This window comes from Cantharellus anzutake (assembly GCF_015039405.1).
Source record: "Cantharellus anzutake strain C23 chromosome Unknown EI90scaffold_59, whole genome shotgun sequence".
In the NCBI taxonomy this organism is placed as follows: Eukaryota; Fungi; Basidiomycota; class Agaricomycetes; order Cantharellales; family Hydnaceae; genus Cantharellus; species Cantharellus anzutake.
The window spans coordinates 267,041-294,203 of NW_024067009.1; the positions used below are offsets into that span (position 1 = coordinate 267,041).

General features: G+C 47.4%; 7 protein-coding genes across 7 annotated transcripts; 2 read left to right on the forward strand and 5 right to left on the reverse strand.

The window, feature by feature from the left end:
* Positions 1 to 3,563: 3,563 nt before the first annotated feature.
* EI90DRAFT_3019442 (uncharacterized protein) lies at positions 3,564 to 5,761 on the reverse strand (the record flags this gene model as incomplete). Its single annotated transcript, XM_039057369.1, has 6 exons — positions 3,564 to 3,724; positions 3,811 to 3,892; positions 3,939 to 4,523; positions 4,600 to 4,988; positions 5,040 to 5,239; positions 5,295 to 5,761. The coding sequence occupies 6 exons, from the start codon at positions 5,759 to 5,761 to the stop codon at positions 3,564 to 3,566; spliced, it is 1,884 nt and encodes a 627-aa protein (XP_038911735.1).
* A 3,599-nt stretch (positions 5,762 to 9,360) lies between these two features.
* On the reverse strand, positions 9,361 to 11,864 carry EI90DRAFT_3281945 (PTR2-domain-containing protein; the record flags this gene model as incomplete). The annotated part of the gene is made up of 5 exons (XM_039066864.1): positions 11,587 to 11,864; positions 11,278 to 11,502; positions 11,043 to 11,129; positions 10,655 to 10,968; positions 9,361 to 10,586 (listed from the first exon to the last, which is right to left on the reverse strand). The coding sequence occupies exons 1-5, from the start codon at positions 11,592 to 11,594 to the stop codon at positions 9,361 to 9,363; spliced, it is 1,860 nt and encodes a 619-aa protein (XP_038911736.1). The 5' UTR covers positions 11,595 to 11,864.
* A 506-nt stretch (positions 11,865 to 12,370) lies between these two features.
* EI90DRAFT_3074776 (uncharacterized protein) lies at positions 12,371 to 13,024 on the reverse strand. The gene is made up of 2 exons (XM_039061522.1): positions 12,831 to 13,024; positions 12,371 to 12,752 (listed from the first exon to the last, which is right to left on the reverse strand). The coding sequence occupies exons 1-2, from the start codon at positions 12,991 to 12,993 to the stop codon at positions 12,460 to 12,462; spliced, it is 456 nt and encodes a 151-aa protein (XP_038911737.1). The 5' UTR covers positions 12,994 to 13,024; the 3' UTR covers positions 12,371 to 12,459.
* A 1,066-nt stretch (positions 13,025 to 14,090) lies between these two features.
* Positions 14,091 to 17,023, forward strand: EI90DRAFT_2976855 (gamma-glutamyltransferase 1). Its single transcript, XM_039055893.1, has 12 exons — positions 14,091 to 14,587; positions 14,636 to 14,749; positions 14,805 to 14,948; positions 15,024 to 15,077; positions 15,135 to 15,350; positions 15,407 to 15,612; positions 15,666 to 15,806; positions 15,868 to 15,953; positions 16,023 to 16,101; positions 16,168 to 16,185; positions 16,245 to 16,449; positions 16,508 to 17,023. The coding sequence occupies exons 1-12, from the start codon at positions 14,332 to 14,334 to the stop codon at positions 16,762 to 16,764; spliced, it is 1,776 nt and encodes a 591-aa protein (XP_038911738.1). The 5' UTR covers positions 14,091 to 14,331; the 3' UTR covers positions 16,765 to 17,023.
* A 938-nt stretch (positions 17,024 to 17,961) lies between these two features.
* On the reverse strand, positions 17,962 to 19,198 carry EI90DRAFT_3074784 (fatty acid elongase). The gene is made up of 5 exons (XM_039061523.1): positions 18,831 to 19,198; positions 18,617 to 18,707; positions 18,492 to 18,565; positions 18,282 to 18,438; positions 17,962 to 18,193 (listed from the first exon to the last, which is right to left on the reverse strand). Exons 1-5 carry the CDS (start codon positions 19,152 to 19,154, stop codon positions 17,973 to 17,975), a joined length of 867 nt encoding a protein of 288 aa, XP_038911739.1. The 5' UTR covers positions 19,155 to 19,198; the 3' UTR covers positions 17,962 to 17,972.
* Positions 19,199 to 20,195: 997 nt separating this feature from the next.
* EI90DRAFT_3074788 (ER-golgi trafficking TRAPP I complex 85 kDa subunit-domain-containing protein) lies at positions 20,196 to 25,414 on the forward strand. Its single transcript, XM_039061524.1, has 17 exons — positions 20,196 to 20,569; positions 20,650 to 20,928; positions 20,977 to 21,130; positions 21,186 to 21,489; positions 21,544 to 22,101; positions 22,163 to 22,313; positions 22,365 to 22,501; positions 22,557 to 22,770; positions 22,821 to 22,990; positions 23,043 to 23,433; positions 23,482 to 23,633; positions 23,686 to 23,814; positions 23,870 to 23,955; positions 24,025 to 24,223; positions 24,269 to 24,693; positions 24,750 to 24,842; positions 24,900 to 25,414. The coding sequence occupies exons 1-17, from the start codon at positions 20,251 to 20,253 to the stop codon at positions 25,156 to 25,158; spliced, it is 4,020 nt and encodes a 1,339-aa protein (XP_038911740.1). The 5' UTR covers positions 20,196 to 20,250; the 3' UTR covers positions 25,159 to 25,414.
* EI90DRAFT_3000371 (eukaryotic and archaeal DNA primase, large subunit-domain-containing protein) lies at positions 25,256 to 27,119 on the reverse strand. The gene is made up of 7 exons (XM_039056311.1): positions 26,989 to 27,119; positions 26,860 to 26,930; positions 26,621 to 26,807; positions 26,344 to 26,563; positions 25,890 to 26,291; positions 25,692 to 25,843; positions 25,256 to 25,640 (listed from the first exon to the last, which is right to left on the reverse strand). The coding sequence occupies exons 1-7, from the start codon at positions 27,075 to 27,077 to the stop codon at positions 25,289 to 25,291; spliced, it is 1,473 nt and encodes a 490-aa protein (XP_038911741.1). The 5' UTR covers positions 27,078 to 27,119; the 3' UTR covers positions 25,256 to 25,288.
* Positions 27,120 to 27,163: the final 44 nt, after the last annotated feature.

Below are 27,163 nucleotides of genomic sequence, written 5' to 3' on the forward strand. Positions count from 1 at the left end.
CAGAATTTGCGGAAGCAAATATTGCCATGCACCAGTTGAGATACCAAGTATCTCACCTCAGTTCGTGGGAACAGAATTTGCGGAAGCAAATATTGCCATGTGCCAGCTGAGATACTGAGTATCTCACCTCAGGTCGTGGGAACAGAATTTGCGGAAGCAAATATTGCTGTGTGCCAGTTGAGATACTCAGTATCTCACCTGAGCTCGTGGGAACAGAATTTGCGGAAGCAAATATTGCCGTGCACCAGCTGAGATACTGAGTATCTCACCTCAGCATGTGGGAACACAATTTGCGGAAGCAAATATTGCCGTGCACCAGCTGAGATACTCAGTATCTCACCTCAGCTCGTGGGAACAGAATTTGCGGAAGCAAATATTGCCATGCACCAGTTGAGATACTCAGTATCTCACCTGAGCTTGTGGGAACAGAATTTGTGGAAGCAAATTTTGCCCTGCACCAGCTGAGAGATACCTTCATTCCTCAGCCCATAGGTCCCTCCATCCATAGGTGCCATAGGTGCTAGGTGCCACCTCTGGGGTGCCAGGGACTTGGGTGCCAGGGTGCTGAGACCCAAAGGGTACTACAGCATGGAGTGCTAGGGTACTGGGGTCAAGTCCCAGGGAAAATTTCTCGACCCTAGCGACCCAAGTCTAGCCTATAACCAAGCCAAAGCAAACTTGATCACATGATCAAGCTCAAGCTGGCTTGATCATATGATCAAGCCAAACCAAACTTGATCACATGATCAAGCCAAAGCAAACTTGACCACATGATCAAGTTCAAGCTGGCTTGATCACATGATCAAGCCAAAGCAAACTTGATCACATGGTCCAGTCCAAGCTGCCTATTTCATCTCCTATATGTACTTGTGCCATTTGTGCCCCTGCTGAAAAGGCACAACTTTCCTTTCTCAATATCTCAAGAACCAGAGCAGCTATGAATTCCTGGTCTTTTGTGTCGTGTAGGGGAGATCCATATGGCCTTTGGACACTCGTTACAACCTGATAATACTGACAAATGAATGAGTGGTGGCCCAGGGCACGATTGGGCACAAGTCGATCGTGCCATTGATGATTTCTCTCTCGTTTCTCAGTATTATCAGGCGTTGTTGATGTTCCAAAGGCCGTATCGATATCCTCTATGAGATGAAAAAAACTCCTAGTCCATAGCTACTCTGGTTCCTGCGTTATTCAACAAACAAACTTGTGCCCTCGACTTGTGCCATGTTGGCCCTACTTCTTTTCTCAATAACTCAGTCACCAGAGCAACAATTGACCCAAGGTTTTTTACGTCCTGTAGGGAGTATCTATACAGCCTTTGGACAGTCATTAAAACCTGATAATACCAACAAATGGATGAATAATGGCCCATGGCACGATTGGGCACAAGTGGATCGTGCCCTACTTGTGCCATTGTCAATTTCTCCCCCATTTCTGAGTATTATCAGTCACTGTTGATGTTCCAAAGGCCGTATGGATATCCTCTACAAGATGCAAAAGACCCCGAGTCCACAGCTACTCTGGTTCCTGAGCTATTCAACAAACAGACTTGTGCCCTCGACTTGTGCCATGTTGGCACAACTTTCTTTTTGCAATAACTCAGTCACCAGAGCAACTATTCACTCAAAGTCTTTTAAGCCCTGTAGGGAGTATCTATACGGCCTTTGGACATCCGTCGCAACCTGATAATACCAACAAATGGATGAGTAATGGCCAATGGCACGATTGAGCACAAGTCAATCGTGCCCTACTTGTGCCATTGCTGTTTTCTCTCCCATTTCTCTGTATTATCAGGCCTTGTTGATGTTCCAAAGGCCGTATTCATAATCTTCACCGGATGCAAAAAACCCTGAGTCAATAGCTGCTCTCGTTCCCGAGTTATTCAATAAACACACTTGTGCCTTGTGCCCCATTTGCCCATTGTCCAACTTTGTTTCTCGAATAACTTCACAACAAGTAACCCGTTTCACTCAGAGTTTTTTTCATCGTGTAGAGAAGATCCATGCGGCCTTTGGACACCAATTTATATGTCATAATATTAAGAACTCAACAAGTACTGGCCAATGGCACGATAGGGCACGACTTGGCACACTATTTTCTTTCCTTGATAACTTGGTAACCAGGGCAGCTAATCACTCCGGGTTTGTTGCATCTTGTAGAGGGCATCTATACGGCCTTTGGACATTCATCAAAGCCTAATAATACCGACAAATGGATGAATAATGGTCCATGGCACGATTGGGCACAAGTCAATTGTGCCCTACTTGTGCCATTGCTGTTTTCTCCCCCATTTCTCCGTATTATCAGGCATCGTTGATGTTCCAAAGGCCGTATTCATAATCTCCACCGGATTCAAAAGACCCTGAGTCAATAGCTGCTCTAGTTCTCGAGCTATTCATTAAACACACTTGTGCCCTCCACTTGTGCCCATGGTCCCATGTTTGAACTTTATTGCTTGAATAACTTCACAACCAGTGACCCGTTTCACTCAGGGTTTTCTGCATCGTGTATAGATTTTCAATACCTACCTTTTGATATGCTATAGACCCCAAATGAATCGATTCTCAACTTGAGCTCAAACACTAAAACTCAGGGCACAACTTTGTTTCCTCAATAACTCAGTAACTGTGGCAGCTATTCACTCGGGGTTTTTTGCATCTTGTAGGGAAGATCCATACGGCCTTTGGACACTAATCTATATGTCATAATATTCACAACTGGTCGAGTACTGGCCAATGGCACGATAGGGCACGACTTGGCACATGATTTTATTTCCATGATAACTTGGTAACCAGGGCAGCTAATCACTCCGGGTTTGTTGCATCTTGTAGAGGACATCCATACGGCCTTTGGACATTTATTAAAGCCTGATAATACCAACAAATGGACGAGTAATGGTCCATGGCACGATTGGGCACAAGTCAATCGTGCCCTACTTGTGCCATTGCTGTTTTCTCCCCCATTTCTGAGTATTATCAGGCGCCGTTGATGTTCCAAAGGCCGTATTGATAATCTACACCGGATGCAAAAGACCCTGAGTCAATAGCTGCTCTCGTTCTTGAGCTATTCAATAAACACACTTGTGCCCTCCACTCGTGCCCTTGGTCCCATGTTCACACTTTATTTCTTGAATAACTTCACAACGAGTGACCCGTTTCACTCAAGGTTTTCTGCATCGTGTATATATTTTCAATACCTATCTTGTGATATGCTATACACCCCAAACAAATCGATTCTCAACTTGAGCTCAAACACTGAAACTCAGGGCACAACTTTGTTTCCTCAATAACTCAGTAACCGTGGCAGCTATTCGCTCGGGGCTTTTTGCATCTTGTAGAGGAGATCCATACGGCCTTTGGACACTCGTTTATATTTCATAATATTGAGAACTGGCCGAGTACTGGCCAATGGCACGATAGGGCACGACTAGGGCACGACTGGGCACGACAATGAATTGGCCATAACTCCTGAACCGTTTACCGGACTTCCATTCCCGTTACACCGTTGGAAAGGTGTGATTTTTCTCTTTTTTATGATACCAAAAAATCGCCATGGCACAAGTATTATGATTCATAATACCCACTGTGATTAGATAGGGTAACATTTGATCCCATGTTACCAGAATGTTCGTGAACAGCTGGGTAACATTTGATCAATGTTACCGGAATGTACGCGAACAGCTGGGTAACATTTGGCCCAATGGTACCAGAATGTTCGCGATCATCTGGGTAACATTTGACCCTATGTTACCGGAATGTTCACGAACATCTGGGTAACATTTCACCCAATATTACCAGAATGTTCACGAACATCTGGGTAACATTTGACCCAATGATGTTACCGGAATGTTCGCGAACATGTTGGTAGTTTGGAACCAATGTTCACGACCATCCTTGTAGTGACACGCCACAGTATGTAAATGATGAAATACAACATACCTCTCTGAAACATTCCTTGTATTGCGAAGCAATCTCGTCGAACTTGGCCAGCAGCCCATTGGTCATGAGGATCATGTACCATCGGTGAATAACACCAGAAAATAGGACGTTAAATCGATGCTGACACTTATTGACAACCGATGGTGCCAATAAGCCTTCGTTACGTCTGACCACCTTCTCAATGGCCTTCCACACTCCAGATCGGTAGTCCACATAGCGCGAGAAATGGTCAGGGTGAGAAAATTGGAAGACATCGTCAGCGTAGATCCGCTGAGTCTTCACGATGCCACGGGAACCCTTGGTTTTCTCAATGGTTGTCACTCCTGACTCCTCCTCAGCATCCTCAATCCCTTTCCAGAACTTGAGATCGAAATATGTCTCGAGTGCTGGCATCCGCTCAACTTTGTCAATGTACGTCTTGACAAAGTGCAATGCAAGGTCATCAAGTTCCTCGGTTTTTTCCACCCGTACCTTCTCACTTAACTTCCCATCGAGGTCCTCGAGCAGTTGTTCAAACCGTTGATAATCAAAGTCATCGTCGGCATCGGAATCGGTCAGAAGGAGTGCCAGGCGTTCATTTTGCACCTGGAGATATGTCCACAGATACTAGATTGAACACTCGTCACTACCATCATTATTAATGAAGTATTGAATCACCTACAGCACATGCCGTCCCAAGAAGCTTCGTTGCGATATGATTTATTGTGAACCCTTTCCAATTACGATAGTACTTGCCAACCCGGACAAGTTCCATCAGCCCACGATTAGATCGTTCATCAGCACCAATCCGGTTGAGTTTCCGTTGCGACCCAGCTTTTTGCCGCATTAATGCCGTGATGTCGAGATTGATTGATTCAGGCCTGGTCCTCGCTGCTTTTGCTGATCGCCACAACGTTGGCATCCAGCCAGCCTGGACCTGAACACTTAACAGATGCTGGTACATCGGTACCAGTTTCTCCTCATCAGATGCCACAACTTCTACAACATCCTTGTTTCGTGCGAGTAGCTCCACAATGAGGCTCCCAACTGCCTCATCCTGTTCCAAGATATCTATCCACATTCCGATCAGTTTCCTTTTCGTTGACTCAGCATCATACTCACCCAGGTCATAAAGGGCCGCTGGCCATGACTGAAGCCCAGCAAGCGTGGCCTCAGCTGCCTTGAGCCTTTTCTCAGCCTCTTTGAACAGTTGCTTGTCTTCCGATGTTGTGAGGTCACTCATTGACTTCCCCTTCGTTGCCTCCTTGTGCTTTTTCACATCTTTGCTCACGGCCTCGTATGCGGCCCTCAAAGCTGTAATCCTGCAATCACATGTTATTAATTCAGGCTAATTCAGTTATTGGAGATGACCCATACCGATGCTGGCCATTGAGAAGCTGCAATTTTCCGGCATCTGCAGCCAGCCTGCCCACATCCGTCAACTCAAGAGTTGGGAGGCCCCCATAATTGTCTGGAGTAATCATTCTGGGCCAGTCTGAGCTGGCTACCCACGGCTTCCGGATCATCAATGTGACTGGCATATCCAGTCGTAGTCGAGATGGGCCATTATCATCGATGATGCTTTCAATGATCCCATTCAGCCCGGTGCAATCAATCGGACGAGCGTTCCGGACACCAAACGCAAGAGGTAATGACTCTTCAGTGTGAGCTGGAAGCTCGCAGATCCCGATGAATGCTTCTTCACGAAGCGAGTGTGTCACTGCCATTGCTTTATCAAATGATAGGTTGCGCAGGGTATCTGGGATGACCATCCCAAGTGAAAGTCCTCGTATATCCACATTCGCTAGCGCTGTTGTGCCAGCTCTTGATTGTGCTGTGGACATTATTGTTCTGGGAGGTAGATGGTTGTGGCACGCAAGTTGCAGAATCTGATCGATCAATCGATCAGCCCGTGACTTTTCCATTTACTCATCTTCTCCCATTTTGACTCAATTTACATTTTATTTTACACTTTATTGTACCCAACATAATCATATTGTTACTCCACCAACATGTTCGCGACCACTCCGGTGGACTAATGATGTTACCAAGATGTTACCAAGATGTTACCAGAATGTTCGCGAACATCTTGGTAGTATTGGAAACCTCACTTTGCCGCCAGACTGTTCGTGTCCCATCTGGCGGTACCTCCCAAAATTCGACTGACGGAACCCTTGAGGTGACGGAACCCTGACGCTGTTTTCCCCTATAATGTCTTCATGCCCCTTACAATAACCATTTTGATTTTCATCCATCCAGTCAAAACTTATTCTACTTTTAATTCAACTTGCACCCTCACTGCACCTGAGTGCACCCTCAAAAAAAAACCTCTCCAAAAAATTCCAAATTAAATATTTTCCCACTCTATTTCCTCACCATATTCCACTCCAAAACACCCCGCATTTTTCCCTATTTTCTTCATCCACTTATCAAATTATTTATTATTTTTTTCCTCTAAATTTTATTTTTCCCATATCTCCTTACCTAGTCCAGCTATTCACATGCTCTTTTTTTCATCTTGTAGATCTCCCCTACAACTACCTGGAATGCCTATTGCCGCCAATAATTCTCAAAACTGACTGAGAAAACATCGAGGCTTCACGTCAAGGGTGCAGGGTGCAGAAATGTCGACGCTTATAACTTTTCAACCGCTGAACTAAATTTCAAATGATTAGTACCGTTAGAAAGGTGTGATTTTTCTCTTTTTTTCAAGCTCGGAAAATCCCAAGGGTGCAGTGGCAAATGCCTTTTGCCGGGTTCTTCTATAGATGGTGTGTGCGATGCTCTGGGTGGTTGGGCGCTAGACCCTGTCCTCAGCTCCTCAAACTCACTGAAGGGACTAAGCGGGGATTGAGTTGTCATGTATTACAGAGGGTAACTACAACTTGCCTAAGCGGGGATTGAGAAGAAGGGTAAGTTTCCCTATTCCCCGCTTGGCTACTATAAAAAGGAAGTGTACTGTACAGTTCATAACGTGACTCCGGGTAGAAGCCGAGCATGTTCCCACAACTCGGAAAAGGTGTCACGTGGGTTAAGGCGAGTTGCTCGCCTTGACCCACGTGATTTTTCCCACAGGCTCACATGCAGGCTGAAGTTGTGAGAGATATGTAGGGATGGGGAGGTCTGGGAAGTGGGGGAAGTCTGGGAAGGTGGTTCTGGGGTGTGGTTGGGTGCCCTGACAGCGGGGTCAGGGGCCGATCCCTGACACTGACACCTTTCCTCTCCTCTCTCCTCTCTCTTCCCTCTGACTCTCTTCTGCCGGCCCTCCGCTAAGTTACGACCTCTCACCACTGCCCCATACCCCGTACTCGGACACCGCTTGTTACAAAAATGGGGCCGGAGGCGCCCATTTTCGTCCGTCCTTAGCGCAGGAAGAGGGAAAGGTTGGGAAATGGGGTTCATGTGGTTATACAGATGTTAGCACAGCGGGTTTTTGGTTGTTTATTGATTGGATAAACTTAATTACTATACAAATCATGTGACACAGAACCCATAAGAGTCTAAAATGGGAAATTCCCATTTCCATAACACCGCTCGTACCTTCACTCCAAGACTCCATCATAGTTCCTACCTCGGACTTTGACTCCACCTTGGCTTTAGTCCATTGCATTGGTGACCTCATACTATGTAAACACCATTGCCAATATTCCTCAGACTTTCAACCCTGCCTCTGTAACCTCCATAAGCTCCGCAACCCCCGAGCTCCATGGATCATCTTCGGCACTTTCGCTGCTTGTAATGTATCTTTCACATATCCCCCTCATCCCTATTTGGACTGCTGCTTCTTCCCATCCTAGCCAGTTAGTCATCATCCCCACTTCCCCTCATCCTCCTGCCCCTCTGGGCCTCACCCTCCTTACCTCCTTTCGAATGTACCACAGGTTCTGCCCTATGACCTTCAGTACCGCTCCGCTTCTGTCATCCCTTTGTTCCCGTTCAGACACCTTCATTCCGATTCAGACCCCCTTTGTTTCCTTGTGCCTTCACCCTCTCCATTATATATATCGGCACTTGTACATACTTGTTTTAGGCCTTTAGTCTAAAATCGACCTGAAATGCCCCCTAGAGACTTCCTGCTCGCCGCCTATGAAATTAAGGACCAAATGGACAAACAGCAATGGCACAGCGCTCCGCTTGAGTTGCTGAGGCCAAGGTCCCTCCTTGCTAAGTCTCCGGTTCCCCTCCGGAATCGTCTGCCCTCGCCCAGTTCTAACACTTACCAAGAGCTAGCCAAGCAGCCAGTGGGTAAAAGGCCATCATTACACATGCCAGGCTTTATTTGTTTTGATGATACATGGAAGCTAGTCAGGAGCATGTTTCTATCCACAATTCATAACTTTAACCCAAACAATCTGCCAATTAACCATCCCTATATTCCCCAACTCAGATTCTGTCTTGCTTGTTTCTTTTAATGGGTCAGCATGCAAACTCATTGGAGGGCCAGGGAGGTGGCATGAAGAAAAGACACATCTGGTGGAACAAAAGGTACCACAAAGCCATCCGAGATCCTAATGAGGGACTGGATGGCTTATAACTATCCCCAACTTCAGCAGAACAAGCCTCCTGCAACATTGGAGGCATCAGGGGACATGGAGCAAGCAGTGGAAGGGGTTTGGCATGAGTGTCTGAGTACAATGTCACACAATGTCACGCAATATCATTGAGGGGTGACATGGGCATTTGGGAGGCCTTCTTGCACATGTACTTCACAATAGAATATTGTTCATAATTTCGGTTCATTTTGGCAGGTATTCACATTCTTGTTACTCTACAATTTTAATGAAATTTTTCATGATGTTTTGCGACTCTGAGGTGCGGATTAGTGAAATCGGTCTCATTGGGGGGTGAAAAACTGTAGGTGATAACACAAAGGGATGTGTGGTGTAAGGACAAAGTTGGGAGGCAAAGGGTGTCGGAGCACAATCCCCAACGCGACAAGGGGGGGCGCAAAGGAGTGGCCAGAATAGGAAAGGTGCCACCGGGCTGGGTGCATGTGAATGTTTCAACAAAATCACCCCTCTTACCGTAGGATACATCCGCGACACGGGCGGCTTCCCCATCCACACCCCCTACTCACTTCCTACCTCCTAACACGGCTGGCCGGACATGAACGCTTCCATTCATTCATTCATTCATTCATTCACATATCTAGTTTCGTTCGTGTAGCTCGAATTACGGATGTATCCAAAATTTACACATCAGAATCGGATCAAAAATCTCCGAGTACATCCAAACAGGTATCTACTGAGGATCCAAAATTTTGACCCCTTTACGCAGTGAATACAATGGAAATCTAGCGTATTGGCAATGATTACAGGACCTCTTGCACGTTCGCGTCGGGAAGATTGGTAGGACCTGCTACAAATTGGCACGATTAAGACACCAAAAACTTTTCAAAAATCAAGGGAGCAGCACAAAATCAACCCACCACATAGCTACACCCTCAAATACTATCCCTCTCGTCAACCGTCTTCAATCCCGTCCCCGTCATAGCAGTAATCTCGTTCAATTCATCCTCCTGCTTATCCAAATGGCTGAAGCAAATCCAAAACGCAATGCCACTCACGAACCCAATGATGGCCGCACTCCCATAATTCCAAATCAAATGAGGATCCGCGGACAACGGGTTCAATGCCTCCGTGATTGCGCTCGAAATCGCAGTCGTGAACAGAAAGACACTCATCACAACCGATCTCATGTTTTTCGGTGCCTTCGTGAAGGCGTATTCGAGTCCGGTGATGGAAGCGAAGATTTCGCTGAAGGCGATGAGGATATACGAGCCAGACTGGATCCAGACGCTTAAGTGGGAAGGAGTATCGCAGGAATTTGCTTGATAGCCACAAGGTGAAGTCTGATAAATGTAATATTGAACGACGGCCGCCCAGACCATTGCTGCTACGCCGGTCATAAATCCCAAGAAGATTCTCTTTATCGGTGTAAATCGAATCCCCATCCGTGCAAGCCATGGATAAATGACATAGTCACAGATGGGGATGAAAATGATCAGAGCGAGTGGGTCCAAGTTGTTGATGACGTCGTTGGGAACTCCGTTCGTTGTCATCGTTGCCGCTTGCGATGTGAGCGTAGTGTTGAGAGGGTTATAGCATATCCAGTAGCAAGGGAAGAACAAGAAGACTTGACAAGCCTTGAGTCCTCTCCTGACTTCATCCACGAAGATATCGTCATATGTTAGCCAAGAAGGTCGTCCGCCCTCAGGCTGAGACTCCAGAATCCTGCTAGGCTTAGCCTTCTCCCAAAAACCAGGATGGGTCCAATTTCTCCAAGTCCGAACTGGGTCCGTCCAGACAACCGTACCTTTCATTGCAGTCCTCCAAACCCGTAAAGCCTCGACGACGATCGAGCCTTGAGGGGGACTTTGTTTGTACTTATGTCTGCCGAGGAACAATATGATGGGGCAAATGAAGAAGAAGACGGTTGGAAGTGTGTAGGCCAACCAGAAACCGACGTATTTCTCGGAGTAGGTCATCCCTAGCTGACCGACGAGAGCCCCGACATTGATGAGAAGATAAAAGTAGAGGTAGATGCGTGCCGTCGTCACAGCGGGATCGACGATGACTCGGGTGCCATCAGAGAGAGATTTGACACGCATGGCAGACACTTGATACTGCTCAGCGACAAGAGGCGAAATATTGGCCTTGAATCCACCGGCTAGGGGACAAAGATAGGGCTCAGGGGAGCAACACATCAGGCCACAGGCAATAAAAACAAATACTTACTTCCCGTTCCCATAACAATCAACGCAAGCGTAAAACAGGCCAACGCCCCACTAGAATGCTCAATAACACCCGGAACACTGCTCACGATCAGCAAAACGTGCCCAATCATCGCAATGATCACAGCCCAGCAAATAGTTTTATAACGTCCCAATTTTGTATCCGCGATGTAAGCACCGAACAAAGGAACAACATAGACCCAGAATTGGTTGAAGGTGGTTAGACCTGTTGCGGCTTGGATGCCCCGCCCAAGGGCTCCTGAAACGTGGTCATGTCCGCCTGCACCGGTGCGTGAGCCGCGTGGGAGAGGCCGCTGACTGAGGGTCCAGTCCATGTCGAATGCAAAGTAGTTCAACTAGTCAAGTGACGGTGTGACGAGGTGGAAACATACATGAAGTTGGTGTAGACTGCCGTAGTGCCATAGTAGGAAAACCGTTCCGCCATCTCCACTATACCAATGGTGTAGGCGGTCCAAGGTCTAGAATATAAATTGAGAGCATCATCAGCATCATTTGAAATTCAGGCTCGGCATCGAAACTGATCGAGTCGTCGATTTCTATTTCGGGTTCGAGCTCGAGCCCCATTGGGCAAAAAAACGAGGACCGAGAGGAAAATGTCACACTCACAACTTATCAGCTACTCTCCCAAGCCTATTGGGACCCGACTTTTCATCCTCGGTGGGCAAGGCCCACAATTCACCCTCCGGCGTGACTTCAGGCCGATGATGTAAGACGTCGCCCCATTCTGCCGTTTCGATGCCTCCTGCATGAGGGTTTTCCTTTTCATCGGTGATGACTTTTTCCTCCCTGACGCGGGCTCTGGTGACGAACAACTGGTCTTCAATATCGGTTCTGGGGTGTTGATGAAGGGAAAATAGTAAAGCAGTAAAACGTTGAATGTAGGGGTCGTCAAAAATAAATGACAGAGGAACTTACGCGGACATCAGGCTTTTGTTAGATTACTAGATTGTACGCCTTCAACGACAAGGACGATGAAAAAGAACCAGGCGGAAGGGAGGGGAGGAAGAAGCAGAGAATAACGTTATAAGTGGGATTGTGACCACATGGCCGCAAGGGCAGTGTAGGGGAGACGACAAAGAAGCCAATTTCGCTTCGACTTCGCGTACAATAAATGGAAGGCCGGCTCCAGTAAACAACCCTTGATATATGAGCTCGCTTAACATCCACGAAGGTCGTCATTGCAACTCTCATTCCAGTGTCAATCCGTGAAAACCGGTTGGGCAAACTGGGTCAGGTTAGTCAGCTCAGTATAAGACCCTATCAAGGGGTGTTGCTTGCGCGGCCTTAATGGCCTATTTCACCGTAGACATCCTGGTGAAGTGGCTTGCTGCCGAGAACTGACCTGTGGGAAAATCTGGGACGTCCTAAGACTACCTAGCGCACAGCGTAGACGTTCTGGATGGGGGTTACTGTAAGTCCGATACTCAGCCCCTTCAAACCGGCTCGGTCGGGTTGGCAGTTAGATTCTCAAGACATCGATATATGTAAATGCACATCGACGTGGAAACAACGATGTCCTGCAAATATCCAATGATGGAATGTGGAACCAATCAATAACTTGATAGAAGAGGTTGACAGGAAATTGTCCATCTATCAGCTGGCTGTGTCTCGATTTGAGGGGTCTTATGTGGTCGCGTGATATATGAAAGCTGTGTGTATATGACGAAAATGTATGATGGTCTTATGATTCAAAGTGGCACCCGGATCCTTGCGAGCATCAATTGTAGGTATATACCTTTGCCCTTCCTCATGTGTAAACAGCATTTGTATCATGATCATTCTTGTAAGTCACAAAGGGGGCCATGGTATGCGGTTGGGGGAAGACGGTCGTTTACCCATACAATCTTTCTTCCTCGAAGAAATCTGTATCAACATACTTGCGATAGCGGCAGTCTCATCGTTATGAGACTCATGGCTAATATTAGTTGAGTGCCTGATGGTGCGGTTGAAACATAGAACTTGAAGAATAACTTGAATAGTGACCGTCGTCATTAATGGTGGAGTGGTTGAGTTGTAGTCGGCGTTGCAGATGCGTAGCGAGAAGCATCGGTGATGAATGGGCCCGCTCCACCAAGTCCTTTCTTAGCTCAGTAGAAGTAGAGGAGAATGCTTTAGAAAAGTGTGGAGTTTTCGAATACATAGGGATTGGGGATTCGTACTTGGGTTTAGGAGCATTGGACGCTTCATTGAGGTGAAGAAGTGATTCGAGAGTTGGACTGGTGGCGAGGGTGTTGGGATGGCGATTCTGAACGATGTAGCCAGCGGAGAAGTGATCGGGAAGGTGAGAGGCAGAGTAGCACGCCCGTGTTTACGCTTCGACATGCATGGTTCCAGGTGGAAACTAAAATATAAACCTAATAACACCCCTTGGTGGAACGGACAAGAATCACATGCGCAATCACGAAAATGAGGAAATATTTTCTACTTGAAACCAACCAAAGATACATACATAGTTCATGAATACCACTTTAAGCTTCAGGCGCTAAATCAAAATCATATTTTGTAACTGATTTCCTTTCCTTTTACTTAAGTACTATTATTATTATCATGCGGTCTTCCATTGGCCTCGTGCAGACGCCCATCCGCGGTTACTGTCGAAGACCTGAGCACGTTATGTTCCTCGTTGCTGTTGAGTGATGGAGATGAGGAGATCGTCGTGCACATAGCGACGAGCGTGGTTCTCAATCGAAATCGGGGGGGAGGTGGTCGAGCGAGTCACTAAGACTCTCCGCTTTTCAGAAACATCGAACGCCACGGAGCCGAACGCCTCAGTACGATGGTTACAATGCGTAGGCCCGCTTGATATCTCTGTTATAGCAGCGAGTCACTAAAACTCTCCGCTTTCCAGAAACACTGAACGCGCCGGAAGTGAACGAGGTAAACGGTTCACGTGCGTGCATGCTTCATGCATGTGATGAAGCCCATAAGAGGTCAGCTGGATAAGGGACATGTGAAGAAGTGAGGAGGCAACGGAGAATATTAATGAGAGGAGCGCGAAAGTGAATAACTGAAAGCTGGCACGTGAGGCGAATAAGTATGACGCGTGAAGACGTCACGCACATGAAGAACCAATCAGAGGCTTGGAAATCAACCAATCAGAAGTGTTCCACGACCGTCTCATTATTAATATGTAAGCAATTAATAAGTAAGTATGTGACACTCAGCGCTCTCTGTATAGATAACATCGTAACCTGCGCAAACGGTATAAGCGATAACGGGATATCAGACAAAAGTGATAAAAAGATAAGATGCTAATAAGTGCCACATGTAGAACGTAGTAGCGTATACTTGGCGAAATAGTGAAACATGTTGGTATAATATCAAATAACTGATATAAGCATGGCATGCATACTGGCGCGTCGTCATGGCTTGTTCATCCAACAATTTGACCGCTAGTCACTTTGCGAAGGATGAGGGTTCGGCGCCTGAACTGCTTTTCTAAATAAGGAAATCCTCATGAGCGCCAACTTTTTTAGGGCCAACGCCGCTTAACCGGATTAAATCCCAACCGGCAGCAAAGGTCGTAGCCGCGCAGAAATACATAATATGTATGTCCCTTGTCCAAGGGCATCTTGCTTTTAAGATTCCCCACTCCCGAGCAGCGGGACTTAGTCTACACGCCGAACAGTCTGGTTTCTAGACGTCCCAGTGACACTATATATGCGTCTTTCCTTGCTTTCAAGCCCTGCTCTCCTTTTGGTCTCGTTGCTACGGTGCTTCGTCTATGTGAAAGGCACGCCTCTGAAGACAAGGGGTAACACGCTCAGGAAGCCCACGCATGGTGCCGTGGCAAGTGAATCAGCTGTGTGTTCAGGCATTGGGGGTGACATTCTCAGGGCTGGTGGGAATGCTGCTGATGCCATTGTTGCGACGGTGCTTTGTGTGGGCACGGTGGACGCACATCATTCCGGCATTGGTTTGTTCCTTTTGTCGCGTTTACATCATTGTCTGATCTGGAATGTAGGTGGTGGAGGCTTCGCGCTAGTGAGGAGCCCTAAGGGCAAGTACAAAATGATCGATTTCCGAGAGACAGCACCAAGGGCGTCGAATGAGACAATGTTTGTCACTCAAACTAACTGTGAGACGTGTCCATTTTTACAGCGAGCGGCAGCCCATGACAGTATTTGGTGTAGCTACTGCATCTACCATTGGAGGCCTCTCTGTTGGCGTCCCCGGTGAGCTCCGTGGGCTGGAGTCGATTCATAAAATGTACGGCCGTTTGCCCTGGAAAAGGTTATTCCAACCTGCCATCAAACTTGCCAAGGAAGGCTTCGTCAGTTCGTGTTACTTCTAATCCCCCGATCCTCACTCTAAAGAGCATTCATCACTGATGTGCGTGTAATTCATTTTAGTCCAAGGACAACTTGCTGGAGCGATTGCATCCAATGCTGCGTTTATTCTTAACGGTGAATCTTCCCGACCCCGACCAAATCCTACTTTTACTCAGCTCGTTTCCTCTCCAGACACGGAGTTTTCTTCTGTTTATGCCCCCAACGGCACACTCCTTAAGCAAGGATCCGTTGCCCACCGACCTGCTTACGCCAAGACCCTCACGGCAGTAGCGAACCACGGGGCGGATGAGTTTTACTGCAAAGATAGATGGATCGCCCGAGCGAGTGTCAAGGCTGCCCGACATAGCTACTTGCAACCAGGTATTATTACCCTTGAAGACTGGGAAGGTGAGTCAGATCCATACGTTTAAACTTGATTTATTCTGAATCGACTATTTGTGAAGGATATAAGGTTGAGATTCGAGAACCGGCCAGTATCCACTATAAGGGCCTTAAGCTTACCTCAACTGTGGCACCCTCGTCAGGGACTGTCGTTCTTGGCGCGTTGAACATTTTGAGCGGATATGATCTGAGCTACACAACGGATCCCACCACGGGACTGGTAGTGGATTCAAACTTGACGGCACACAAACTAGTAGAGAGTTTCAAGGTAGGCATCATTTCCTTGACTCACCGTCTTCAAACTGATAGTGTCCCCTCCAGTTTGCATACGGACAAAGAACAGTACTCGGTGACCCAAAGTTTGTAAAGAACGTGACCAAACTGGAGCTAGAGTTCATGGAGCCTCAAATGGGAGCGAAGATTAGGGCCGTGATGCCAAGCAATTCAACCGGGCCACCATCGGTGTGTTTGCCTTCTTCCCTCAAAGCTTGAATTGAGCATCGAGTGATGATAAAAACCACAGCTGTATGATCCAACCGGCTTCGAAATCAAGCAGACGCCAGGCACGAGTCAAATCGTTGCCGCCGATGAGAGTGGACTCGTTATCAGGCATGTACTCACCACTTCACCATACTGCCCATATGCTAAGCAACATGGATCGCATGCTTCCGGGAACAGTTTGACAACTACTGTCAACCTATATTTCGGCTCACATATCATGGTTCACGAAACGGGCGTGATTTTGAACGATGAAATGGTGCGCCGTACTTGGCCAAATCACTCGTTTTGTGCGCCATAGTAACGACCTATGATTCATCCTCAGGACGACTTTTCTTCACCTGTAAGTATATACCCACCACCTCTCCTAGTTGATCCACCATATTTACGCAAACCGTATAGGACTCATCGAATGCGTTCGGATATGTCGCTACACCCGCAAATTATATTCAACCCGGCAAACGCCCCCTTTCTTCTATCAGTCCAGTTATTGCGGAAGATGAACATGGTCGCTTTGTCTTTGCCAATGGGGCAGCGGGCGGCTCAAGGATCATCACCGCTAGCATTCAAACTCTGCGTCACTACTTAGATCACAACTATACAGCTCGTAAGCAATTCTTTCAATTCCTCAGTTTACCATGTTTATATATCTTGTCTATGCACAGAGCAAGCTGTTAATGCCCCGCGAGTACATGATCAAATTTTTCCACAAGTCACCACTGTCGAGTACACATCTGTTTCACAGAACGTTACGGGCTACAATAATGCCACCGTTGCATCCCTTGCTAGCCTCGGCCATAATATTAGCTGGGTAGCCCCTGGAGTGAGTGTCGCAGCCGTGATTGGACACAGAGATGGGGTGTTCGATCCCGCCGCTGATCCCAGGGTACCGAATTCTGGTCATGTCGTTATTCAATGCTGATGAGTGGCGGGGTGAATGAGGTGAAGGATGCGGTGTCAAAATTCATTCCCCGTTATAGACATCTATCGAGTAACATTGGAATATAATACGTATATCCTTCCTGTTCCTTTTTGCTAACGCGGAGCGGATCGTTGCCATCCCTTCACATTCGAGCAAGGCATATTTTGTGCAACGACTTCATGCCTGTCAGCTAGCTATTACGTTCAGATCAGCTGTGTATGTATCTTCTGTAAATTTGGACTCAGCAAGAATACAACGGGTCTTGTCTTCATGCAGAGGTGGCTCAAAAGGAGATGTAGCGTGACGACAGCCCCGACTTGCACTGAGACTTCGCACAGAGAAGACAGTGTACAACCAGAAGGAGATGTGAAAGCAAGAAACTCACAAATCACGGGAACACCCATAAATGTCGCAAATAAACGGGCTCCCCATAAAGCCCGGCCCTTCACCTACTGCAAGACCGAAAAATTCACAACACAGATCCAAATGAAGGGACAAGTAACTCAAGAAGTGCCTGGACTAGGAAACAAGGCAGCAAAGAGCAGCAGGTTAAGTGCAGCAAACGAAGAGGATAAAGGCATATGAGCCATGGTCTGCGGATACTGTACAAGTCTTATTTAATCTCGTTCCTCCATTAAATCACGAATAACCGATGCGCAGCCATCTTAATTTGAGCAGCCTTACTGTATGTTTCACGATCACCTGCCGTTGTGCCCACAGAATAGGGTGCACGGGTGAAGTGCTCCTGCAACAGGGTACGTTAGAGGGGTTGGCCATCGAAGTCCCTGTGCGTGTGGCAAGGCAGAGTCAGCCATCCCAACCTCTGCCGAGATCGCAGCCCAGTTGGACGGTTTGGGGCCTGGGGAATTGAGATAAGAATGACGCCTGCACTTTGTCTCCACACCAGCTCTTCGTGGGAATGACCACAGACCAGTCGCAGAGCAGCTTCGAGAAAACAACACCATAAATATGAGTAAAACGAGTATAGGTACTTTAAATATATGCTTAACATTCTCAGAACACAAACTGTAGCCTATGGACATGATTGAGGTTGCTGCATCTAGTGAGACCCGAATTGGAACCAGGCGACTCCGAACACCCTAAACCCCAAACCCCATGACACCTCTCCTTGAGTAGCATCACAGGCAATGACTTCTGACCTCTACGCAGTCTCATACGACAGCCAGTTGCAGTTGCTGGCCACTCGCTTAGAGATCTCTCTTGATTGAGCCATTGGCGACACCATTGGCGCCCTTCTTGGCACTAGCTGCTGGCTTATACGTCCGCAGGTAGAAGTCGATGAAGAGTAATAGATAGGACGAGATGAGAAGCATGCCAAAAACAGCAGCTGCATTCGTTCCTGCGCAATCCGCAACGTGGGGCAAGTTTATGTTGGGGATCCATTTCTCATGAGCCGCACGTTGCCAGACTGTTTTTCATCCATTTCAATGCGAAGAGCAAACAAACGGCATCATAGTGTGAGAAAACCGGAATAAAGCTAATTGGAAAAAACGTACCGGAGAAGTAGATGGCGATGAGGTCGATAACGAACTGCGTGATTTGCATCGTGGTGAGATATTTCTTCCACCAAATCTTGCGCCCACCAGCGGTGGCCCAGTAGTAGTAGTACATCAAGACGTGAACACCGAGGTTAAGAGTGATGGGGACCCATGACTATTATATCGTCAGGGAGTTCGTCAGATCATGCATATCAGTTGAAGACGTACCACACTGGTACGGCCATCGAGCTGGGTATAGCATAGAAGAGCAGTGGCGGAGTGGTGGAAAACGTGCAGGAAGGCTAAGAGGTATTATTGAGCTCAGTCATTTTTTTGGATCAACAACGACATACCGAGAGGCTTTTTCTTTATGGCGAGGAAAATGGTATCGATGAGCTCAATATACTTGAAGTAATAATTGATTATATAGTAAAACTCCAATCTCTAAACGGTGTGAAATAATATAATTTGGGGGGACTGGTCAGTGAACCCGCGAAGGTATGTTAGACGTGGGGCGTGTCGGGTGCCTTGCTCGCCGATGTGAACACCGAATCAGAAAGCACCTACCGGAGTCCACGACGATGTATGGCAAATCGCGCCAAACATGCCAGCGTTGAATAACAACGGGATAACTTCCTCAAGCATGCATGCGAGTAACAACCCACTCCCAAGGGACAAAAACATATTGTGGACTTGAAAAAGAAAGGTGAGCTTGTAAGGCTGGTAAGGTTTCATGGCAGCCTGAATGCCGAAGATGGTGATGAGGTATGCAACAATTATGCCAACGACGATTGGGGTTGTGCTCAATGGAGTGACACCTTTCTCATACTGCCGGAGGTAAGGCGGAAGGCGGTAGGGGACGACAGAGAGGATAAGATCTGCGAGACCCATTACAGAGGAGTAAGGGAGAGGACGAGAAGAGGTGGAACGAGGAGAATTTGGAGGGGTCAATGAAATTTTGAATGGCTCAAATTTCCTGGCCAGCCAATCCAGCGGAACCAATTTTAAATCAGGAAACTCTAAATCAGAGGATTTCTGTTACACAACGTCGCTTGTTTCTTGGCTGAGCGTTATATAGCAATTCGTTTAGGTAGAAGGTCATTTTGGGGGATTTCTTCTAGCGCCGCTAACAATACTGTATTCTCCTTATTGTTTCCTGGCGCTTGGCCTTCCCCGCTGATCAATTACCGGCAACCTCCTTCCGCTTCATTGGTTGGGGACGACGTGCGGATGCTCCGAACAGAAATATTCCTCCCCAGGTGTATCGATCATCTTCATCGTATGGAAACATGATTCATGTAAAAGTGTCCGGGCGCTTCTTTCCAAGCTAACTGGTAGATTGGAGATCAGCGCCAGACGCCATGCAAGCACCAACAGTGTGGTTCTGTCAATTCACTCACAACACCCAATGCCACTATACCATCCGTCATGCGAGATCCCATCTAAGCGAGAGGTTCCTCAGATGTGTGTTGGCGTGTACCCAAGTGGACGTAGCATCTTGCACATTTTGCTATACGATGGCTATTGTCAGGGATTAGGTCTCAATACCCAGATATTGGATCATTGCGCAGATACCAAAACGCCGAACTAGGGACAAGGGTGGTTGCTTAGCTTATTAATCAGTCCTAACCACTGCCCACCCAGCGCCACTGTACTACGTTCATGTCATAGTAAATCTTTAACCAAGCGGACCGTCATACTTCAAAGATGAAACCCCCGGAAAAAATCAGTACGTATATATGTGATATGATTCCAAGATGGATATGAAGCGCGGTTAAACAAATGGCGTGAGGTCGTGTCCAAAAGCTCGGCAGGAAACAGGTCGAAAGCTAGGTTCCCAGAGAGACGGTCTTCCGTACAAATTTGGCTGCTGGCCTGAATCGGTAAATTCTGCCCCAGCATTGGCGGTCCCAGAATCTAAGAAACTTCATAGGTAATCTCATGAGTCTCAACGAAGAACCTCAAGCCTTGAAGCAAAGTCGCTTAAATGCCAGCGACTTCGGTGTGGCCATTAATCGATCTAGAGCTTAGACATTTGTTTATTTCTGGATACTTAGTCCGCAACTTCAGGCTGCTCGTAAACGTTGGAGCATACTTATATATTTCTGGCTCAGCAGCTGCACTGCCACAATTTCAACCAAAGCTGGCGGACCTTTGGATGTCGACTACCGTGCCCACCCTTCCGCATTCATTGGCCCCGCATATTCTTATACATGCATCCCCGGACGTTGAAAACCTCTTGTTAAGCCCAAAGGGTCTTCCACCTCTTCCCGAGCTATTGTCGGCATTCGCTCACCTCTCTCAAGGTAGGCCTTGAGTTTGCCTGAAGATTATTTTGGGCGCTTTACTGGTGTTCGGCATCCTCATTGTGACCGTACACATCTAGTTACCACAAGGACCAGCACCCTCTCTCAAGTGACTCATCCAAGATTTCAGGTCAAGTTCTCATCGTTGGTGGACGTTGAAGAAGAATGCCGCGAGGACGAGGAGCGGCGAACGAGTCGGATAATCGACTGGATAGGTGGAAGAATCGCCCAAAGGGCTTCCACATGGCTCGGCGACGCCGAATCAAGGGACCGTGAGCGTTGGTGGGACGATGTTAAAGCTTGTGCAGACAGTGACAGAACTCCATGCCGCACCGAGGGCTGGAATCACCCTGTTGCGTGTAAGTGGTTTGTGAATACGGAGTATTGGTCTGATGAATCCCATGAAGTGATTTTGGCTACCTCTACTCTCGCACCCAATCCACTGCAGGCCATTACTGCCTTACATGCTCGAACCTTGGATCTTCCGTCATGGGTAGACACGACCCTATTTCGGTACACGCTAATTATCCATCCCACGCCTTCGAATCTCAATCCGGACGAGTGAGTAATATCTCCTATTATTGGCATCAGTCTAAGCTGGATCCTCGATCAATAGGGCGGTAGCTCTGTTGAACGCTGTGAAGAAACAGTTTGATCTCAATACTCATCTTTTGCAACTTCCGTCGTCATTAGAGAAAGTGAACGTACGAATACCTTTCGCGAGCAGCCGCCTATCCCCACCATTGGACGTTTCACGATCGCCTGAAATTCGGCGGCCAAAGCTTGAACGTCGAACAGTAGTGATGGAAATCACGATGTCAGAGACGGACGCGCAGAATACCCAGAGATTTGTTCGTGAGTTTGTGACAGTTTCTCTTATCCCTTGGATGGAGAGATACGTGATAGAATGGAATAACGCGGTAATGTGGAACATTTCACGCGTCACGCTGACTCCACTGACCATGAATCTATAGTTTTCCTCAACCAGACGCCTCCCATCGCGTCTACTATCCTCGACGACACGTCGGATCTTCGGGTCTTCTTCTCCCGCCCCTACTTCATCTGTTGCCAATGGCATTTTTTCTCTCGAGTCTCAGACATGGATGCATCGCCGTTTGGCTGAATTTTCAACTATATTAGGGGATTATAAACTTGCCTCGTTGGTTTGGGAAACTCTTCGCAAAGATTTTACCACAGGTTCGGACGTGCTGCCGCTCATCCTTGCTCCAGCCTCCTCTCTCTCTGTTTACGCAACCGCTGCCCTGCAACTACTTGGATTGAATAATGAGGAAGTTTCTGCAGCGCCACAATATAGAGCACTGCTGTATGCCGTCAGATGGGAGATTGGCATTCCCCAATTTGCAAGTATCGATGGTGAGAGATGGCTTGCCATGGCCGCTGGCAATGCCGAAGAGCCATTTTCCGCTCTTCTTCTGGCGCGAGCTGCCTCCTTAAGTAGTCGTCGAGGTGCGAAGAGACGTGCCGCTTTATGGTACACCTTGGCTGCCAAGAAACTAGAACGAAGTGGTGTCGTATGTACTTCAATGGCCAATGGGGTAGATGAACTAACGGACTTCTCTCAATATATCCCAGAAACCATTGACCATATACTTCTTCCAGCAGGCGAGCGATGCACATGCATTCAGGAAAGAAGTGCTTCTATCTCCATCGTTCTTTGAGATTGAAGCTCAAGAACAGGACCCGAAGATTGATCCTACGCAAGCTTGTATTCAGCATGCCTTAGGTATTGCGGTAGTTCTAATTGGCAATGCCTTTTTTATGAATCTTTTGATAGGAAGGTTAAAGTACTCCAGTGGCGATACGACTGCAGCCATCAAACTCTTCCTGAAGCTTCTGAGCCCACAGTGCAATCCTTTTGATAAATTCGACAACGATAGGATGTATGTAGAAGATTTTCGGCTTGCATTTGAGGTGAGCAACACCGGATTAGGTTGTGCTGCGTGCCCTGCTCATTCTTTTTGCTCAGCATTATCTTTCAACCAACCCTGAAACCCCTTCCTTCACAGAATCCAAATTGCCCCTGAATGTCTGTTTACCCTCAAGGACCCGTGTACGATTTTCCTCAAGAGATGTCTCTGAATCATCAGTGTGGACCGAGATGCAAGAAAGGTGGACAGCTTACCAGAAAACTCGAGGCGATAGGTCAGCCTTGGACCTTAGGGAGTTCGCCGAAGTGGGAGGTACGTGGGTAGGGTGAATCTCGAGTCGATTCTCTAATTCATTCCTTTAGAACCTTTCTGGATCGACTTAGCACTTTGCAACCCTCTGGATACCGAAATGAATCTCACTGGCTTAACGCTCGAAGTTGAATGCAAGGATGCCTCGAAGGACGCACTGACTTCGGTTGTGCAAATTGAGATCATTGAATCGGTTTTTCTCAACTCGAAGGAGAGGACAACGGCAAGTCATGTTTATAAATATTACGTGATTGTCGCTGATGTGACATCCCTAGGTCCCTATCAAAGCGACCCCCCTCATCCCAACGTCCTTGAAATTCATTAATGCGCACTACTCATTCCTTTCTCTCCTTCGTACTTGTGAAAGCCTGGCCGTGCGTGGAAAGCGTCTAAATGATACCCCCGCCCAGCGTCAAGGAAACGTACGCGCGCCTGATGCGTTCGTAGTTGCCAATGTCCGACATCCCGTTGCCAAGCTAGAACCACGATTCGATGATACCTCTATTAATCACGAAGATGAAACGACCTTTTACTGCGGCGAAATACGTAATGAATACTTTGAGGTTGAAAATACCGGGAAATTGACCGTGAACGATATATGGGTGGTACTGCCATGGGACGGCTCAATTAGGATAAAAGATGATGGGGATCTTGAACACCTGGAGAGTAGGTGCAATCTCGGTTTTGGTTGCGGCGAAGCTCACCGTGCCACAGAAATCGCTGGTCCAAACACATTAGCCCCTCCCCAGCCGTATCGATTATCTTCCGGTCCTTTAACACCCGGTGCTTCAATAAAGCTGCCGATCCAAGTATATTTCGGGACTCCAGGCGCAATCACCAATTCCATTCTCGTAGTGTACCGAGAGGTGCGGCCGTTTCTAATTGATGGTTTAAGCACTTACTTTTCGACATCTGAAGGATGAAAATTCCCTCGCTTCGTTTGTGGCCAAAGCAACACGAACTGCCTGGGTTGAAACACTCCTTACTCTCAGGACACACCTGGTACCAAGTTTATCACTGGAATCGGAGTACACGATGATGCTCGAGGTACGCGCGCGTGTTGTAATACCTACCCCTTTTCTCCGTCGTGACCTTTCCCTAGATTGAGAATTTAGGAGGGCCATTGGGAGTGCAAGTTAGGCAAGTTGGTGGTTTTAGTCCCTCATGGTGCCTCACCCCTGCAGAGACGTATGTATACATACTAGGAAGCTCCCTTGCGCCTCTTCTGACAATGACTACCTGGTTGGCCATTTTCAGACCATTGGTTCCGTTACTGGCCTACCGCCAACTTTGGCGTCTCGTTCTACCTATCCATCTAGTGCCTGACTTTGAAGTGAATGAGGTTGTGGCACCTACAAGAAGACTCATTGACTCATTGGCCAGCATACTTGCTGCCCAGGAACCCTCGCCGCCAGAATGCGTGAAACGCCCTGTAGTTACATGTAGCACCCTTCTAGTAAGCACCAACCTGAAATTACACGTCCGTTATTGATTATACCAGCATGGGAGCAAATTGTCTACCCAACATCGCGACTTCGTGTGGTCTTCCCATCGTATACGAACACGCAACATGATCTCTACAACATTCCCCACGATACCTATGCAACAAGCCGAAGCAATTTTCCCCTTCTACAGTGGTACCGATATGGATATATGCGTTCTATGGGGACTACCTGGGACAGCTCGCTCCGGCCAAATCGACCTCACCAATCTCATCGTTGGAGTGCAACATGGTGCTCTGAATAGGTTATTATCAGACATCACCAGCAGCACCAAGGTATCTACCCGAGAAATGTATGCGGAAACGGCTCGAGAGAGGGAGTCCCTGGTCGAAGCAATCTCTGCCTCCCCCTGGAATGTAAACGACGATCCTTTACGGCTGGACCTCCAATTTGAACCCGTTCAAAAACATGACTTCGAATTGGGGTGAGTTTGACATAGGTGACATTATCCCAACTCCGTGCTGATATTGCGACTTTAAGCAAACCTTACATCGTACCAGTTACATTTCGAATTCGGAATTTTTCATTTCAATTCTCCGCTCGCTTCTCACTCAATACTCGAAATCCTTCCCAGTTCGTTCTTTCCTTTGTTCTCAATATGACTTCACCCTAATCCTGACGATGATGCAGCATTGGGCATCCTCAATGCCAGTATCTTGGGTTATTGACTCACCACGGTGTCGTAGTGCCTTCATCTCATACGCTTGTGACAGGACGGGCAATCATCTTCCGCCCTGGTCTTTATTCATTGCCCCCTTGCGAACTCAAGATAAACGTCGGATACGAACAAGACGGTGTCTGGCACTCGGTAGCCTCCTTCGTCCAGTCAGGCGTTGGCCAGGAACGACTGGAAGTTTCTTCCATGAATTATCCAATCATCTCTAATTAGACTGCATTGTTCGCATATCATTGCCACCCTGCTTCATCTCAAAGCGTTGAATGCTTCCGTGAACAGAACATATACGACCATTATTAATCATTTAGATGTACAACAGAACTCAGCATTAATCAATATACGACTACGAATCGGGTTTCAGTGTATTCCCTATCCCCTCTGTTGCGACTTCTTTCTTCGCCTCTTTCTCCTTCTCCAGCTCGCGAGACCTTGCGACGTATTTATTTGGATGTGTAACGCTTTCTCCGTCTCCCAGCCCTTCTCCATCATGAGTGAGCTCAAAAACGCGCGTGCATGCAACATGATAATGCCTCATCTCCACTGCGCGGATTATGTCCGACATTTCCTCTGACATGATGGGAATACCGTAATAACCATTGATAGCCGATTGGAGGTTACTTGTCGAAAAGTGCCTGAAGGGGCATCCGTGTGTTTCTGTAACTGCAGGAGGATTTTCCATGATGATACAGCGACAGCTAAATCACCGATGGTGTAAGCTAGTATCAAATTTCCAACCAGAATCTTACTCTCTTGCCGGATAGTTCTTCCTTCCGCCTTCCAGACCATATGAATGTCGAATATTGTAACGATACTCCTTATTGAACCTGTCATCGGACATTGTGTTTCCATAGGAAGCTCTCCAGAAATGGATGGCCTCATCAATAGGTAATCCCAGCACCTTCGAAAATTATGAGTCTGGAATGGAACTCAACTAGTCAACTTACCTTGAGGAACAGAGTGTACTGCAGTCGCCCTTGATGTTTAAGATGGCGATTTTGCCGTAATCCGCCGTGGACATGACGCATGCAAAGTGGAAAGTGCTTCCATGCGAGGTCATCAATCATGTCAGCAGTGACGGCATCTCCATACTGCCCGACCGAACGGCCGTGTTCCCCAGCGACACCAGCTAAGAACCCCTGAGAGAAATGTGTGATAATTGGAAGGAGTCGGTCATCTTCGTCCAGTCGAGGTAGCGCACGGGCCGTGAGTTCGAGTGCGTTTGCGAGCCTTGCTTGGAACTCTTGAAATATGATTGAAGATTGGAGAGTGGATGGTACATAAGCATGACCTCGTTTGAGAAATACGCGCCGTTGTGCGACGAGATCGGTCACTTTCGTCCAAGGTACCTTCAGAATAAACGTCAGTGACACACCCGCACATTGTGATCTGGATAGATACCCTGTAGAAATTCTCCTTCGCAAAGTCTTCCTCTGTCCGGATACTGAATGTCGTGTCCATAAGCTGTCGCTTAAGTTGGGCCTTCTCATCGTCAGATATTGGCTCCCCACTAAATCGTTTCGAAGCCAAAAACGCGTCCCTTTCAGCTTGTTTTGCTTCAGCGAATCGAACTCGGAACAGATCTGTCTCTGCTCTCACAAACTTCCCCCGTAATTCGTCACTATCGTTGGGCGGCTCGTTATCCATTGTTGAGAATTCGGCTTGATTTGACACTCACGTCCGGCAGAAAGCTAATCGTAATATAAAATGGCTGACTCGATCCTTCCATCTTTCCTCGTCAAGATTGTACTCCTTTTCGGAGTTTGAATGAAGTTGAAGGTGCTTTTCGCATTGCGTGGAAACTACAGTCTTCAATGCTTCAAAATTTCCACCTCGTATTCGTGCCGCCTCGATCTCAGCAAGCACTTGTGGAGTAAAACTCAATTAAACGCTAAACAAGAGCAAATCCCCACATACCCCGAAGACGGTCTATTGCCCATGTCTCAAATTGTTCAAGTGTCACTTGCTCAAGTGGCGCTTCTTCATAGCTCGGTGCAACTCCGCGCATCAGGATGGTTGTAAGAAAACAAAGTGGGGAAGTCTTACAAATTCAGTCGATGAGGATACTTCAAGAGGGGGTTAACATCCCCAATACTCGCCGTCTGCTGGTGTCGCGTAGCGGTACGGTTGAACATGATTGGCCTTGTGGAGGCTAGAGCACTGTCTATAGGTTGACAACGCGTGTGTGACAACGCGACACGATGTGACAATGTAACGATAT